Source organism: Prionailurus bengalensis, chromosome X, assembly GCF_016509475.1.
Source record: "Prionailurus bengalensis isolate Pbe53 chromosome X, Fcat_Pben_1.1_paternal_pri, whole genome shotgun sequence".
In the NCBI taxonomy this organism is placed as follows: Eukaryota; Metazoa; Chordata; class Mammalia; order Carnivora; family Felidae; genus Prionailurus; species Prionailurus bengalensis.
This window is the reverse complement of record NC_057361.1, coordinates 31,672,156-31,686,597: the sequence shown is the minus strand read 5'-3', so window position 1 is coordinate 31,686,597 and position 14,442 is coordinate 31,672,156. Positions and strand designations below refer to the sequence as shown.

General features: G+C 37.4%; 1 protein-coding gene across 1 annotated transcript in view; it reads right to left on the bottom strand.

Moving 5' to 3' along the window:
• Window positions 1-14,442, bottom strand: part of CFAP47 (cilia and flagella associated protein 47) — a 587,956-nt gene that overhangs the window by 494,870 nt on the left and 78,644 nt on the right. The window contains exons 19-21 of the mRNA XM_043569968.1: window positions 11,761-11,838; window positions 6,470-6,614; window positions 1,567-1,661 (exon numbers count right to left, since the gene is read on the bottom strand). Of these exons, the coding sequence (XP_043425903.1) occupies window positions 1,567-1,661; window positions 6,470-6,614; window positions 11,761-11,838 (318 nt within the window). The remainder of the gene's footprint in view (window positions 1-1,566; window positions 1,662-6,469; window positions 6,615-11,760; window positions 11,839-14,442) is intronic.

The window sequence follows — 14,442 nt, the reverse complement described above, 5'->3', positions numbered from 1 at the left end:
TAACCATGTCTTCACATTTTCTTTTCTTTTTCCTCCTGAAAGCTACATGACAGCCATCATTGTTCTTAAAATATGACTTCAATCTCAGGAAACCGTACTTCAGTGACATTACTAAGAATGGATCATTAGGCGCACCTAACCTGGGTGGCTCAGTCAACTGAGCGTCTGACTTAGGCTCAGGTCATGACCTCACAGTCTGTGAGTTCGAGCCCTGCATAGGGCTCTCTGCTGTCAGCACAGAGCCTGCTTCAGATCCACATCCCCCCTCTCTGCACCTCCCCCACTTGCTCTCTTTCTCTCAGAAATAAACATTTTTTAAAAAATGGATCATTAAAGATAGTACTTTGCATTCAACACACTTTCTAACTGTGTTATTATTTTTGCTTAGTTCTTTCTATTTTATACCTGTTGGGTACAAGGCATCATGCTAGTCATGCTGGAATAAAAAGTGTTTTGACATAAGAGTCTTATACTCTAACTGCCATAGAGAAGTCTGATTCTTGTTTAGGAGGATACAGCAACGTTGGTGAGGGAAACAAAGGCAAGAGAAACTTAGCTTAAATTAAATCTCCTTATAGCATGCAGCTCACTGACAGACACCTGAAACATGTAGAGCATGACCTTCCTCAAGCAACTCATGGCTGCCTGACTTCCTTAATGTTTTTGTTTTATTAAAGACTAAAAGTAACCTTATCATAACAGTAGCTAGCCCCTCAAGGTCGTGAAAGCCTTGCTTTCAAATTCCCTAGAAACTTATACTATCCCTAACCCATACTAACTTAAAAGTCTATCATCGGTCACTCCTCACAACCCCAGTGCAGCTCTTTCTGCCCACGGTTCCTGTCCCCGTGCTTTAATAAAATCACCTTTTTGTACCAAAGATGTCTTAACAATTCTTAGCCATGTGCTCAAGAACCCCATCAACATGACTTCTCACATTGAGAGTAGCAAGAAGCTCTCTCCTGGCACTTTTGTTGCAAAACTTCTGAAGTAAAAATATATGAGAAATGGCTCCTGAAATTTTGCCAGTGGTACCCCTTGTTCCTGGGCATATTCCAGGAAAGGTGTTTTCTTTGATTTTGTTTGTTGTTTTGAAATTACTAAACATCAAGGGATACTATAAAAAGAACCAGAATCATAGGAACCCCTCTTAAATCCTCACAGCACATCTTTGGTAATTTCAAGTAGTGATTCTAAAAGCATTAAACATTTAAATGTAAGTACATTTAAATGTAAGTACAAAGCACATGCTAGCTCAAATATAAATGATTTGGGGGTTAGCCTCAAGTTTCCTTCATAACATGCCATATACTGAACTTTGTAAAGAACGTAACTGAGACCCTAGGTTCCTTGTATGTGTTTTCTGTACCTCATGAGACTCTGGAAGCATGAGCCAGACAGCTCTAGTAATCATTTTACCGAATTAAAAGGTATACCAAGGCATGTTTACAAGTAAGAAAAAGACCCACCACAAAAAGAGCTTAGATGACCTTTGAGAGCTTCTGAGTTAGGATTATCTAATTCCACTACTCCCCAGTAAAATGAGTAATAGAAAGCTGAACATACTTCTTTGGGAGAAAATGCTATGCCACATTCCAGAGATGTCCCTTCCTCTACCTCCAGAGAATATATGTCAGGAAATGCAGGGTCTGTGAAATGCCCTAAAAGACATAAAAAAGAACATTTTTTTTAAGTCAGATACATATCTATAATACCACTGTTAAATGTGGAAAATGAAACTTTGAGAAACCTCATAGGCATGTCTATAACAATCAAAAAGCAGTTGCTAAAGTATCTGTGCAGGGCTTCATAAACTTGCTGTTGGTTAAAAAATTGCTCCTAATACCGTGGTTCTAATCAGCCAAACTGACATTCAAAAATGGAACAAACATATTTAATCAGCAAAGGGACGGTAAACCCAGTTTTAAAAACCTCCCAAGTCGAAGCAGCGTATCACAGTCATATTCAGATGAATGTAGAAAGGAATGTAGGTCAAAGTCAGGTAATGGACCGAATCGTAGATCCAAGAAAGTGAGGGTCTCATTCTCCAGCAAAGACAGAGCAGCGAAGACCCAGACCTCCTCCTGATGGCTCCAAGGGTCCACAAAGAAGAAAAGAAGAATTTTATACAAGGTCACTCTTTGACAAAATGGAATCACTCTAGATACGAAAGCATTAGGTGAAGATAAAGAAACAACTGTCAAATAATAATGCAAACTTCAGGGTCAATAATTAAAACCACTTAAATAAATTTCTAAAAGAAGTTCCTGAAAGATCAAATGTTTGTTACAGTAGAACCTCTGTCCTCACTAAACAATTCTAAAAATCCTTTTTTCTCCCTAGAGTTTTCTGATTAACCCAAGGAATGGTAATTATTTCAATCACCTGTCAGGAAAAGAACTTCGATAACTCACTGACTACACTCTCCTTCAACTTATTCAATTTCACTCACTTTGATGTATAACGTAAAAACCATTAAGTGACTGAAAAGGCCATGGAGTGTGTATTAACACCAGCACTGTTTGTAATGTGGGAAAAGATATACATATTATACAGGAAAGAGTACCCACCTAGAATGAGTATATATCTAGAAGACAGAAAATATAATAAAAACAGAGGAATAAATATTCATAAATATATTAGGAATATATACAATAAAAATAAATTTTCATAAATATCATTGTAATATTTATTAACATATAGTTTATGAAATGCAATAATGCAAGACAGTTTCAAAAAGTATCTCTTAAGTGCCTATAATGTACACAGCACCATATTGGGTAAGTCTAGTAGAAAAGAAAACTTACAAACATAGTCCTTGACCTCAAAGAACTCAGTGTGGTAGGGGAGTCAAACAGGTACACAGCTCTTTTTGATACAAGACAGAAATTGTTAGTACTATAATGAGACTTACACAATGTCCTAAGTGCGTAAAGATTAAAAAAATAATTTCAACCAACTGGACAGGAATGGGGATGGGGTTAATGACTCCTAGGGACTTGTAAGGCTGAAGCTAATTTATAAAAGTGGTGGGATCGCAGGTACCAGGAACAGAAGAAGAAGCATCCTAGGAGAAGGGAACCCAGGGCCACTGGAAGGAAATATGGAACACAGTATGGCTACAGCAGAGAGAGAGAGAGAGAGGCTGGAACCTACAAGGGGAAAGATGACTGGAAAGACAAGGTGCAGTCCTACCTAAATGGCTCTCAACACTTCCTCTCCCTTAAGTCCTCTATCCATTAATTGTGAAATGACCATGAGAAAAACCAAGTCTAATTTGTTGCAGAAGGGTAGTTATGTGGTCAAATACTTAATAATAACAGCATACATTTTTCAGAACACTTTAAGTATAAACTTTATTGTAAATTGTTAATAATTATTAAGATCAAGGGAAGTACTCCTAGACTGTGTCAGCAGCCTGCTGCTAAGAATCACTGCTATTGGTAACAGGAAGCCAGCAAAACTTTTTTTTTTTTAATGTTCATTTACTTATTTTGAGAGAGAAAACATGCACGCCAGCAGAGGAGGGGCAGAGAGAGAGAGAGAGAGAGAGAGAGAGAGAGAGAGAGAGAGAGAATGAATCTCAAGAAGTTTCCGTGCTGTGATACCCTGACGCGGGGCTCAATCTCACAAACTGTGAGACTATGACCTGAGCAGAAATCAAGAGTCAGATGCTTAGCCGACTGAGCCACCCAGGTGCCCCCCAGCAAAACTCTGTGAGCATAGGACGGATGTGATAAGATCCTTGCTTTAAGGAGACCACTCTCTGAAAAAGGTATGAGGAGAAAAGCTTGGAGGCAAGGGAAAATTGGAAAAGATAAAGCAGTGGCCTAGAAGGGAGGCTGGACCCAGGGCTAAGGCCAAAGTGTAGAAACAAATGCCCTCTGCAGGCTAGCTTTACAGAAGAGCGAAGGGTCTGTGATCCATTGAACAAGGTGCATGAGAGTATATGAGGCAGAGGGCAAGAGTAAAGTGTTAAGCAACTGAAGTCACAATATTGAGACTGAAAAAAATATATAGACTTCATATGTATTTCCAACTGCCTACTGTAATCATTCCTGAGCTAGGGCACAGTGTCCTCACACAGCATGCTCACCTAAACCTGATCCTCCTTCTATATTACATCAGATATGAAGTGTACTTCCAGTCACCTACCTCTTACAACCAAAAGCCGGGAAACACTGGAGCCTTGCTCCTCTTCCCTAATACCTGTGTCCACACGGTAACAAAGTCAGAGTATTTGTAATATCTCAGGACCGTGGCACTCCCTTCCTTCCCATCTCCAGCACCACTGCCTGTGTTCAGGCTTTCATCAGTTCTCACATGTAGGGCCACAATCCCTCGCTAATCTCCCTCTGGTCTTGCCCTTCTCATTCCCACATGTTCCCCCAGCCCATTGTCAACTTGGCTTCAAAAGAAAAATTAGCAAAATGTGAGCCTAAATCACACCACTGCCTGGATAATATATCCTTTAATGGTGCTGCCTAACCTCGAGGATAAAAGTCCAGAAAAGATCCTTAGTAACCTGGGTCTCACTTGCCTGTGCAGTCCAGTTCCTCCATGCTGTATACATCCTGAACTACTTGCCATATTAACTCATTTCTAGGCCTTTGCTTACACTCGTTCACATATCTCCTTTTCTTGTGTATCTCCTCATTCTTCAGGACTCAGATTAGGCATCAGCTTCTCCAAGAAATCTTTCCTTACTACTGATTCTCAACGAGTTTTCCTGACATATGCTCCCTTAGCATCATGTACTGCCTTGTCTTATAGCATCTGCCATGCTATATGGTAATAACCTGATTTTCTGTCCAGCTGTCCTGTTATAGGTGGTCTTCATTTATCACTTAGAGCCATCTTGCTCTGTACTGCTCTGTCCTGAATTCTACAGGTCGATTCAGCTAGACCCCGTTGTTCTTCTGCCTCTGATTCGGTTCAACCACAGGGAGACATAGCAGTGGGATGTCAGAAGGTAGGGGGTATTTATGCTCTCATGTCTTTACTGCGTTGGCCACCGTTCTGGCAATCACTGCACTCCATTACAGCTAAAGCTCTTATCAGTTGGTCCCTCTTTCATAGTTTCACTGATCATGAGGCTCCAGTAATATCTTGCCTCCTCTTACTCCTTCAGGTGTGGAGGTAGTAGTAGCTTCCATCCCTTGTTGATTTTTTAAGTTTATTTTTGGGAGAGTGAGAGATTGCGCAAGCGGGGGAGGAGCAGAGAGAGAGAGGGAAAGAAACCAAAGCAGGGTGCAGAATCCAAGATGTCAGCAAAGAGCCTGACACGGGCTCAAACCCATGTACCGTGAGATCATGACCTGAGCCACACGGGTGTCCCCCCTTATTGATTTCTTTTAACCCAACTCCGACCTCCATAGATAAATTCCTTCCTTAAATTCTCTTCAGTTAAACCCTTTGAATGAGTGATCTGTTGACTACTGAGACCCTGACTGATAAACTTACTGTTCACTTCTTAAGAACATAGAAAATTTCTTTTCTTTAAAGACTCAAAGTCTAGTATCTAGCCTATAATTGGTATTCAACAAATATTTATGGAAGAAGAAATGACCAAACCAATGGTTGGCAAGATTTTTCTGTAAGGGTCCAGATACTAAATACTGTAGGCTTTTCAAGCCATATGGTTTCTATCACAACTGTTCAACTCTGCCATTATAATATGCAAGGAGCCATAAATAATATGCAAGCAAATGAGTGGGTCTGTACTCCAATAAAACTTTATGTATAAAAACACATTTCAGGCCAGATTTAGCCACAGGCCTTACTGTGCCAACCACTGGAGTAAACAAATGAAATGTCTTTATAGAAGCACCTATCTTTTGGAGCACATGGGTGGCTCAGTCAGTTAGTGTCCAGCTCTTGACTGCAGTTCAGGTCATGATCTCACAGTTTGTGAGATCAAGCCCTGCATTGGGCTCTGCGCTGACAGCTTGGAGCCTGCTTAGGATTTTCTCTCTCCCTCTCTCTCTGCCCCTCCCCTGCTTGTGCTCTCTCTTCCCAAATAAATACATTAAAAACTTAAAAAAAAAAGAAAAAAAAAGAAGTGCCTATCTTTTAAACTTAATGTGACATAAAGATACTTAATATATGAGTAAACAGATAGCTCTCCACAGACATTTACCTGAAATTCTTGGGCAATTAAAATTAGCAATTAATAATTTCATTTTCATTTATAATATATACTTAGACATAACAATCTTAACTATATTAAATCAACTCATAAGCATAGTTATATGTTATGCATTAGCAAAATATTCTTATATTAATATTGGTATGTTTCCAGAAATAAAACCATGATGAGTTATAGAGTATAACCCATAAGAAAAGCATGCACTGAGTAATTAAAAACATTTAAGAACAATTGCCCTTGACTTACAGTATTTTTCAAAATCGTACCTTAAAGCAACTTAAAACTGTTTAAAAGAGTATTAATATAGTATAAAAAATATACCTAATTTACGTTGGAAGTCCAGAGAAAAACATTCAAAGTCTTGTAGATTAAATTCCACTCTGGCACGTGTTATACCTTTGTTTTTTATTATAAATGGAATAATCTGAGTAGTGCCAACATAGGTACCACTGAAATTAAATACGCCCTAAAATTTAAAAAAGAGTAAGAATTAGAAAGCAGAGTAATATTCTATGAAAATAATGTAAACCAAAAATTATACTTTAAGAATCTTAAAGTTCTCATCACAAGAAAAAGAATTTAACTATGCTTGGTGAAATACATTAACTGGATTTATTATGGTGATCATTTTGCAACACATAGAAATATCAGATCATTATGTGGTACTCCTAAAACTAAGACAATGTTATATGTTAGTTACACCTTGATAAAAACTTTACACTGTTATTTCTTATCAAGGACATTCACTACAGTATGCTATAAAAATTGGTCACATTTTCCTTCCTTCCCCCTATCTCCTATATGTAATCAGTTACCAAATCCTGTTCATTCTGCCTCCTTCACTTCTTATCCCTAACATAATTGTATGAAGTTAGTAACTCATCACTTTTCATTTCATTTCTGACCTGAACTTTCTCCAATTCTCCCCTCCACAACTAAGTCACAAATTAAACTAACCGTAAATCTGATCATATCACTTCCTATCTTAAAATGTGATGATTCTCCTTCAATTTCCACACAAAGTCCAAATTTGTTAGCAGGGCTCATAAAGCTCATCTTGACCTTCCCCTGCCTCACCTAGCTCCACTCTTACCCCATGACTTCATACTTCAGCAAGCTATATGACCTGTCATTTCCAACCAATACCTAATGCTTCACCCTCTGTGTCTTTATCAATGTGTCCCTTCTGTTAGGAAGGCTTTTCTCTAACTTGAAATTGCCTGATAAAATATTATGTATCCTTCAAATACCAGTTAGATAAACCAAAATTTATTATGCTGTGCTCAGAACTATTTCTCTTCCTTATATTTACTTACCATTACATCATAAAGACTGGTTATTTGTTTACAGATCTGTCTCTCCTAGTGGACCTCAGGCCTGATTCATTTTTATATCTCTAGTACCTGAAACCTAGCTTAAATATATGTAAGTCATGTTTATTGAATGTATTGTTTTTTTAATGTGCACAACTTGGTGAGTTTAAGATGCAGCTATTTTTTGTTTTTTAATTTTTTTAATGTTTTTATTTATTTTAGAGAGAGAGAGACAAAATGCGAGCAGGGGAAGGGCAGAGAGAAAGAGACAGAATCCGAAACAGGCTCCAGGCTCCAAGCTGTCAGCACAGAGCCCGATGCGGGGCTCAAACTCATGAACTGTGAATCATGACCTGAGCCGAAGTTGATGCCCAACCGACTGAGCCATCCAGGCGCCCCTGCTTCCCTTATGTTAATCTGTTTTGTATCTTAAAGTCTTGATATGAGTGAAGTCATATAATATTTGTCTTTCTCTAATTTCGCTTAGCATAATACCCTCTAGCTCCATCCACGTAGTTGTAAATGGCAAGATTTCATTCTTTTTGATTGCTGAGTAATACTCCATTGTATATATATACCATTTCTTCTTTATCCATTCATCCATCGATGGACATTTGGGCTCTTTCCATACTTTGCCTATTGTTGATAGTGCTGCTATAAACATGGGGATGCATGTGTCCCTTTGAAACAGCATACCTGTATCCCTTGGATAAATACCTAGTAGTGCAATTGCTGGGTCGTAGGGTAGTTCTACTTTTAATTTTTGGAGGAACCTCCAAACTGTTTTCCAGAGTTGCTGCATGAGTTTGCATTCCCACCAGCAGTGCAAAAGAGATGCTCTTTCTCTGCATCCTCGACCACATCTACTGTTGCCTGAGTTGTTCATGTTAGCCATTCTCACAGGTGGGAGGTGGTATCTCATTGTGGTTTTGATTTGTATTTCCCTGATGATGAGTGATGTTGAGCATTTTTTTCATGTGTCGGTTGGCCATCTGGATGTCTTTTGTGGAGAAATGTCTACTCATGTCTTTTGCCCATTTCTTCACTGGTTTATTTGTTTTTTAGGTGTTGAGTTTGATAAGTTCTTTATAGATTTTAGATACTAACCCTTTATCTGTTATGTCATTTGCAAATATCTTCTCCCATTCCGTTGGTTGCCTTTTAGTTTTGCTGATTGTTTCCATCGCTGTGCAGAAGATTTTCATTTTGATGAGGTGCCAATAGTTCATTTTTGCTTTTGTTTCCCTTGCCTCCAGAGACGTGTTGAGTAAGAAGTTGCTGAAACCAAGGTCAAAGAGGTTTTTGCCTGCTTCCTCCTCGAAGATTTTGATGGCTTCCTGTCTTATGTTTAGGTCTTTCATCCATTTTGAGTTTATTTTTGTGTATGGTGTAAGAAAGTGGTCCAGCTTCATTCTTCTGCATGTCGCTGTCCAGTTTTCCCAGCACCACCTGCTGAAGAGACTGTCTTTATTCCATTGTATATTCTTTCCTGTTTTGTCAAAGATTAGTTGGCCATACATTTGTGGGTCTATTTCTGGGTTCTCTATTCTGTTCCATTGATCTGAGTGTCTGTTTTTGTGCCACTGAATGTATCTTAACTTCAGCAGACGTGCCAAGCATGTGCTGACATCACAAAATTCTGTAGGATTCCTCTTTTGGCAGAATTACTACATTTTAGCCTTACAGTTTCTAAGTAAAAGAATTATACATAACATTAAAGAGAAATGTTGAGGAAAATATTGCATTATGGTCAAATGGCCACTATCTGTCTCACTTATAATGTCAACCTAGTTCTACAGGTGAAATCTGTAAAATCCAATATGGGTCATAAAAGTCTGATGCTTTGTATATGCACAAAAATCACTCCTCTTTTGCCATGCTGGTCTTGTCCATATGTTCATTTGGATAAAATTTCATAATTGTTTTTAAGATACATATTCCATGCCATACAGTTATTAAATGTATTACTGACAAAGGTGCCTGCATGGCTTAGTCAGTTAAACATCCATCTCTGGATTTCAGCTCAGGACATGATCTCATGGTTTGTGAGTCTGAGCCCCACGTTGGGCTTTGTGCTGACAGTGTGTACCCTGCTTGGGACTCACTCTTTCCCTCTCTCTCTGCCCCTCCCCTGCTCACTCACTCTCAAAAATAAATAAACTTTAAAAATCTTTTAAAAAATAAAAATAAATACATGTATTACTGATAATATCTGGTGATGTCAGAATATTATTTTTAAAAGGCAGTTAGGCAGCTATGCTTAAAATTCAACATATTAAAGAATATTGATATATATTAATATCAAGTCTTAAAAAATTACTCGATTGTACCATAACATGCAAAGCATGCCACAAATTCCTTTAGGGTGTGGAAATTAAATAGTAAAAGTCTCCATACACTTCTAATATTGTTCAAGGAGAAACACTATAGCAATGGAAAAAAGCACTCTAGATACTAAGGGTTTAGTCTCGAAGAATCACCACAGTCTTGGACAAGCCAGCCTAGTATTTGCCAATTGATGTGGACTTATCATGTCTTCAACACCAAATAAAATAGAAGATTATAACTCAACGGGGCACCTGGGTGGCTCAGTCAGTTAAGTGTCTGACTTCGGCTCAGGTCATCATCTCGCGGTCCTTGAGTTCAAGCCCCCACCTAAGGCTCTGCACTAACAGCTCAGAGCGTGGAGCCTGCTTCAGATTCTGTGTGTCCCTCTCTCTCTCCCTCCCTCTCTCTCTCTCTCTCTCTCTCTCTCTCTCTCTCTCTCAAAAATACACAAACATTAAAAAAAATTAGTTAAATAAAAGAAAATTATAACTTAAAGCAAGACACTAGAATTGTGATGATGCCATTAAAGTACAGAATAGAAATGAGGCCCTACTGGAGGCACTGGCAGCCTCATCAAGATCTGCTCAATTTAATTCAGCACCAGAATGATGTCAGGTGCTGCAGTACTAGTGGGAGACAAAAACAGATGTGCAGATGACCTCAAAATAATACGACAAATGCTATGATGAAGATGTTCCCAGAGTTTAAGATGTTTGTAACATATTATAAATTCCACAATGGAGGGGCATATGAGCCTGCTTTGAAGGATCAGAGTTAAATTTTTTGGGTAGATGAGACCAGACTTAATTCCTGAGAGACTTGCCAGGAAAAAAAAAAAAAAGTATGTGTGTGTATGTACTCTGTCAATTGTAGGACAAAGTTTTAGCAGGGTACAGAGCAATGATTTAAAAAATAAATACAACTAGGGGTGCCTGGATGGCTCAGTTTGTTAAGCATCCGACTTCAGCTCAGGTCATGATCTCACAGTTCGTGAGGTCGAGCCCCACACTAGGCTCTGTACTGACGGTGTGGAGCCTGTCGCTTGCATAGAGTTCTGTGTCTCCCTCTTTCTGCCCTTCCTCCATCCCTGCACACTCTCTCTCTCAAAAATAAATAAACATTAAAAATACATATATACATATATACAACTAAAGTTCAGAAAATGCAAATCAAGACCACAGTGAGATATCATTTTATATTTAATAGATAAACATGAAGTCTTACAATACAACTTATGGAAAAAAAGGATGTGGGGTATTGGAAACTTGAGAAGAAAATATGGAAACTATCTTGTGAAGCCAAAAATGCACATATTCTGCGATTCATCAACTCCACTCCTAGAGAAACACTGGCATTTGTACCTTGTAAGATATGTACACAAATGTTCCCAGCTGTCATGTTTGTAGTAACCAGAAAACAGAAACACTTCATTGAATGGACAGCAGAATGGATCTACAAATTACAACAGGTCTACTACAACATAACGGACTACTAAGCAGAAGTGAGAAGGAAAAAAATACAGCTACACACAATTTAGATAAACTTTGCAAATATAATAGTCAGTTAAAAGTAACTCACCAAAGACTACACACAGCACATGTTTGTTACAAAGCTCAAAAATGAATGAGCCAGGGGCGCCTGGGTGGCTCAGCTGGTTGAGCATCCAACTTTAGCTCAGGTCATGATCTTGCGGTCTGAGAGTTCGAGCCCCGCATCGGGCTCTGTGCTGGCAGCTCAGAGCCTGGAGTCTGCTTCAGATTCTGTGTCTAGCCACCCAGCCACCTCGTTCAGTGGTAAATAATTAAACCTTCATTTCATATTCTGCTTCATCACTTACATTACATATATAAATTTCGATGTGCCAAAGTATTATATAATAAAATATTTTCAAACATAAATGGGTTTACTAGGGACACAAAACACAAGTCACCACACTTATAAACCAGTTCCACAAATAGGTAACGTACTCACCGGGTTAATTTCCACATCAGCAATCTCAACAGATCCACCAATCCTAAGGTCTATGACATTTGCATGGCGAATAGCAACCTTATTTAAGAGAAATATAAAACTTTGTAGTAACCGCATTAAAATCTCCTCGCATCTTGCTAAAGTGTTACCTGGCATTTCGTAATATTTTAAAATTCAAATACTCATACCATATTATAAATGTCACAAGATTTATTCTGACAGTTGTCATCGCATTTCTTGTTATGCAGAATTTATTCCTAAGAGGAATGAATGTTCAACTCTCAAAAACCTACACCACAAGCAGGACCAGTTCACAGCTTATGAATTTGATGACAGAGTTCTACCCATGTGACTAGATGTTATTGCCACTCCCTGTATCCCTTTTGTATTTACCTAATTTCAAGAGATTATTCAAAATTAAAACAGACAGGGCACTGAGTAAAAACACTTCTTCCCATGGCGAGACACTAACATCCACAATGACCATAATAATGAAAGTACCTAAAAAACATTGCTGAGTAAATGAGCCAGGAATCGTGCTAAATACATTGCCTCCTTTTTATTCCTCAGTATCCTGTGAGGTCGTTAATACGAATATCCTAATTTCCAACTCAGGAAAATTGAGGCTCAGAGAGGCAGAGGATTTTGCTTTTTTCTTGATGTCTCAGAACAGCAGTGGCTAAATTTGAACAAAGGACTACCTGAACACTCAACTGCCTCCGGGAAAATTAAGATAGTGAAATAAGAATTTCGTTTCATGAATTCCTACAAAGTTAGAAATGTAGATTAACTGAATATTAAAGTGTCTAAGCAAAATCTCAGAAGCACAATAACAGCATTCGCTGAAAGCCTTACCTGTATAAGAATAGAGTATAACAAGTCTGGATTTAAAACTAAATATATATCTAAGAAAGAGATATGAATGTATTTTACCCTTTCCACAGAAACTCAGTGACACTATACTTTCTGTATATTGTATGATATGAATATATTGTACCCTTTCCACAGAAAGTCAGTGACTGTACATAGGCAAATAAATTCCAAATTATCATTTGTTCAAAATTATTGGGGAAAGCTATGTGCCATTTAATCTTATTAACTAAATCAATATATTCATAATATTATACAACTGCCAAATTTTATTTAAAGAATATATACTATAAAAACAAAATACTTGACTAAAATCATAAAAAGCATCATTTAATGATTCAGAGGAAATTACAAATCAACATGTTCTTCATTGATGAACCCCATACATAATCTCAACTTTTCAGGGCTGTTTTTTACCCACCTCCGCATCATTTGTCATCCACTGAATCTACAACAGAAACTAACATAAAATTTGTGCCCAGGAAATATGTGTTGAACGGATGAATAAATGAATCTTATTATATTTTGTTAAAAAGGTAAGCATTGTAAAAACAGCATAACCTTCTAAAATATAGGGGAAATTAATCTTTTAGTAAAATCTGTATTTTAGTGGCATTATTTTTTATGTTTTCCAGAATATTATATAAAAAAATTCTGCTCAAATCTCAGACCATATACCACAATATATAATTTATAAACACCCTTCAATACATATTTCTTTTTAAAAGTAAGATACAATCATTTGATGGTTTATTTGGGACAATTTTTGGTGTTTATCACATTAATAATATTGTCAAATTATTTAAAAATTAACTGTTAGGGGAAATTAAGGATAAAATAGAGGATATATCCAAAACTATTCATTTTGATTTGATAAGTGTACCTATCATTTCTAATGTAAGTAAATATACACAGTTGATCATTAGACTGAATATCAAGAGTATTCCATTCCTTGGGGCACCTGGGTGGCTCAGTCAGTTAAGCGTATGACTTCAGCTTAGGTCATGACCTCACGGTTTGTGAGTTTGAGCCCCGCATCTGGCTCTGTGCTGACAGCTCAGAGCCTGGAGCCTGCTTTGGATTCTGTGTCTCCCTCTCTCTCTGCCCCTCCCCCACTCGTGTTCTCCCCCTCTCTCTCTCTCTCTCTCAAAAATAAATAAACATTAAAAAAATTTTTTAAAAAAGAGTATTCCACTCCTTGAGTTTATAATAACATTTATCAGAGACTGGTCTTATGTTTTATTTGTTCTGTTTAGTGATCACTTAGAGAAGCCTCTAAAATCAAGGTAATATCTTTTCCTATTTAAATAGCTCTAAGAATATAAACTAGTACACATTTTATGCATGCTACAAAATATAGATGTTAACACCATATAGAATTTGCCTACAATTCATAAAGTCATTGAAGCTACTTAGAATTAACATTCCAAAATTGATTAATTTTTCTTAAGGTATCTAGTTAAATCAAATATCTAATTAATGTCATGTAAAAAAGTCATCCTTTCCTCTATGACTAATGAAGACTTAGCACAACTTAGAGACACCAAACATCATTCTAATTTCATGTGAAAAATGCCTCATACTGATGAAAGGTATCCATTTCAACTTAGTAGAAATTTCCATTACTAACTTTCACCAAAATATTTTCTACAAATCCTCTTGCCAGGTTCTGCTAACCATTTCTATAAGATTATACAGGTAAAGTTGCTTATTTCACAGACCTCTAAAAACTGCATTTTTTAGAGGTAACTCAGCTGCTAAAAAAAATAACACAAATTTTAAAACCAATTGATTAGTATCATAAACCATTAA